Source organism: Octopus bimaculoides, chromosome 3, assembly GCF_001194135.2.
Source record: "Octopus bimaculoides isolate UCB-OBI-ISO-001 chromosome 3, ASM119413v2, whole genome shotgun sequence".
In the NCBI taxonomy this organism is placed as follows: Eukaryota; Metazoa; Mollusca; class Cephalopoda; order Octopoda; family Octopodidae; genus Octopus; species Octopus bimaculoides.
The window spans coordinates 122,134,947-122,138,874 of record NC_068983.1 but is presented as its reverse complement, the minus strand read 5'-3'; the positions used below and the strand labels follow the sequence as shown (position 1 = coordinate 122,138,874).

Here is a 3,928-nt window from a genome sequence, read left to right as displayed (position 1 = left end):
TAGGAGCTTTCAAGAATCTTTAGAATTTAACTCTTTTCAGAGAACTTGGGAAAGTTCCAATATGAAAATTATTGAAGAACTATATAATCACCATTTGTCAGCTCAAACACAGAATGAGCTGTTGGCTAAAAACCAATAGAAATTACCTGTATATTGTCTGTTAAATTCTTGCAAAGAATTCTTAGATTTTGGAGTGGTTGGTGTTTTTGATTCAAGTGCTGAAAAAGAGGAGATAAACTAGGAATAAGTTGATGAATTTTACAGATAAAATATTAACACTGACAGACTCCAACTTCATGCTTTTGATTATAGATTGGTGATATACAGGAGCTTTCAAGAATCTTTAGAATTTAACTCTTTTCAGAGAACTTAGGAAAGTTCCAATATGAAAATTATTGAATAACTATATAATCACCATTTGTCAGCTCAAACACAGAACGAGCTGTTGGCTAAAAACCAATAGAAATTACCTGTATATTGTCTGTTAAATTCTTGCAAAGAATTCTTAGATTTTGGAGTGGTTGGAGTTTTTGATTCAAGTGCTGAAAAAGATGAGATAAACTAGGAATAAGTTGATGAATTTTACAGATAAAATATTAACACTGACAGACTCCAACTTCATATTTTCACTTTTATAACATCATTCTCTACAAGATGAATGAAAAAAAAATCATCATCATGACCACATTCAGCCAATCCAACATTATTAATAGTATCAACTGTGACAATGCATTAACATCTGGTATTTGAGATCCCTTTTTACAATACATTTCATAATCAAATGCTTATATGTAAAATATTGCATAATCGAAAAGACATCCGAGCAAGATCGTTGCCAGTGCCGATAGGCTGGCCCCTATGCAGATGACTCGTAAAATACACCATTTCGTGCATGGCCATTGATCGTTACCAACGTCGCCTCCCTAGCACGTGAAAAGACATTCAAGTGAGATCGTTGCCAGTGCCGATGGACTGGCTCCTGTGCAGGTGGCACGTAAAATACACCATTTTGAGTGTGGCCGTCGCCAGTACCGCCTGACTGGCCCTCGTGCCGGTGGCACGTAAAACATCCACTACACTCTCTGAGTGGTTGGCGTTAGGAAGGGCATCCAGCTGTAGAAACTCTACCAAATTAGATTGGAGCCTGGTGTCGCCTCCTGGTCCACCAGTCCTCAGTCAAATCGTCCAACCCATGCTAGCATGGAAACCGGACGTTAAACGATGATGATGATGATGATGATGATGATGATGATGATTAATTATTATATATACATAATATATTTCATCATCAAATGTCCTTCGTTAAGCCATTTTAAGAAATATGCAGATGTTCCTTTCAGTAAACCACAATTTTTTTTAGAAACAAATACTAGTGGCTGGACATCTAAAGTCTTTAGGATGCTAGATCAATAAGTTGCTTAGCTACAGCTTCTAACTTAGGTCAGTGTTTCTATACTGACTGAGACAATTGAATGAGGCAGTATATTTCATTACTTATTGAGAATAAATGAAAGTAAGGTGGTGGAGAACACAGCTACAACAGAAACTGAAGGTCTGGAGAAGATGATAAAAACCAGTCAGAAGGAAGAAATTAAATTGAAAACTTGATAAGTTGAACAATTTACCTTTTTGAGTCATTGAATTTGATTTCTTGGGTGTTCGAAAAGTAAACAAATCTTTACCACCAGCAACTCCATCATTCACCAAAGCTTTTTCAGGTAATAATTAAAAAAATATAAAATAAAAACAAAAAATAAAAATTAATGACAACTAGAAATAAATGTAAATTTTCATTGAAAAACAACTTCAATATCTGCAATAAATTTCACAAAAATAAAAGATTTGCAGTTTTCCTTTTAATTGGAAATAATCTTTACTTTAGATTATAGTCTCAATGATCAAATATCTGTTTTTGTTCAATAGCAATTATTTGAACAGCACTGTGGTCTGTAAAATGGTTGGTACACCTTGTAGTTTGTAGATTGATCATTAGCATTGTATGTAGTAATCTGGTTAACACAGGGTATTAATAATGCCAATGTAGTGGGTCGTAAGGTGGCTAGCTGGCAGAAACATTAGGACACTGGGCAAAATGCTTAGCAGTATTTTGTCTGTCTTTACGTTCTGAGTTCAAATTCTGCCGAGATCGACTTTGCCTTTCATCCTTTCAGGGTCGATAAATTAAGTACCAGTTGCATACTGGGTCGATCTAATTGACCAGCCCCCTCCCCAAAAGTTTCGGGCCTTGTGCCAAGAGTAGAAAAGAATGTAGTGGGTTGTAAACAGGTGCATCATTATAGTTTAAGATGCACCAATGAACAATGGTCTGCCAATTTTCATATTGTAATGGGTTGATAGGTTATGTAAATTTATATATTTTCAAAAAGTGTAAGAACAAGTAATAAGTATAGTTTTGTGGTTTGTACACTGGTAAGTACAGCTGAATATCTTTTCTAACCAAACTCAATTGTAAAGAGTGAATGTCTCCAAAAATTCTAGTTTAGATGAACAGAATTTAGTTAAGTATCTTGTTCAAGCTCACAATGCAACACTTGTAAGAAGGTTTGATTCAATCACTTACAGATCAACAGTTAAGCAATCATACCAACTGACCACCTCTACCTTTCCAATACACATGAGAAAATATCTATAATTAATCTCATACCTCTTGAGGATTTATAAACTTCATCTTCCTCATCACTGCTTCCAAGTACAACTTCTTGGTCGTTAATCATAACAGCTTGTCTTTTGGCTCCGCTGGAAACTGTACGCTCCATATGTGGAAGGCCACCTGCAATAGATCATCAAAACTAGCAAAATACAAATGAATACAGACTTATCTGCACCTCACAATTTCTCATCATGGCCTCAAATGACATGTTGAAAACTTGACGTCAAGATTTCATTTTTGAGCGGGAGAAAATACTTAAGCATTCATCAGTTGCTGACCTCTTTGTAATATACACTTTTACTGGTTCTGGCCAGTTAAATGTGACCAAGCTACCATCAAAACAACATTAACAGTCATAGGATATCAAAAAACACAAGAAACTTGCTAAAATCTGGAGACTGTGTCTCTTACAAATTCATATATATCAGATAACATCCAAAAGCAATATTTGTCCGATTGCTGATGGTTCACTAACCAATACATAGTTTCCGCATTTTTTCTCTCTATCGTCATCATCAGTTCCCTCTTCACTTCCTAAGACCACACAAATGCCCCAAACTTTCCTCTTCTCGTCATCTTTAATATATTTTAAGCCACAAAGTCTCTAATAAGCATCTTTCTCAGAATACTCTCCGGTTGTGTTTTTTTCAAACTGAACATAATATCAATTACACTAATCTCACTAGATTAATTCGTCCCCAGCTCGGCGGAGTCACAGTATACTTGGAATAGTAGATGAGATGTATGGGGGGGGGGACACCTAATCTTAGATCGACAACCTTTGCGTCATAGCTCAATTGGTGCTGATTTGGCATTAAACAAAGACATAAACTAATAATTATAACCATACAACCCTATCAATCCGTAATTTTCCCAGGAAATTAAGTTACGAAACAGATATATACCAATAGACAATGTCTGCTAATAATGAGTCCTTTCTCAGAAAAATAATAAAAGTATTGAAATCATATTAAAAGTAGCGGAGTGTCTTCGTTGTAGAGTAAATTTTGACATAAACAACTTGGTGACAGATTTTAGCAATAAAACACAATTGCATAATTAAGTTATTCTCACCTCTCTTTCTTTCTTTCAGATGTACAATGTGTTGGACGATGTCTTCGTCATTGACAAACTTCACTCGTACCGACTTACGTGCGGCTATTAATTTTGTTAAGTCTTCGTCGTCTGTCAACGTCATTTTCCAGTCAGCAATCGTTTTTCGCGGGGAACAGTTACTCTTTGGTAAATGAAAGTAGA

The 3,928-nt window shown here is 35.5% G+C and overlaps 1 protein-coding gene across 2 annotated transcripts in view; it reads right to left on the bottom strand.

The window, feature by feature from the left end:
* Positions 1-3,928, bottom strand: part of LOC106870148 (origin recognition complex subunit 2) — a 24,272-nt gene extending 20,344 nt beyond the window's left edge. Inside the window, exons 1-5 of one of the 2 annotated variants that reach the window (XM_052966513.1) lie at positions 3,746-3,928; positions 2,666-2,791; positions 1,626-1,709; positions 471-542; positions 147-218 (exon numbers count right to left, since the gene is read on the bottom strand). In XM_052966513.1, the coding sequence (XP_052822473.1) occupies positions 147-218; positions 471-542; positions 1,626-1,709; positions 2,666-2,791; positions 3,746-3,869 (478 nt within the window). In that variant the 5' untranslated portion in view covers positions 3,870-3,928. The remainder of the gene's footprint in view (positions 1-146; positions 219-470; positions 543-1,625; positions 1,710-2,665; positions 2,792-3,745) is intronic. The other variant, XM_052966514.1, reaches the window with a different exon arrangement.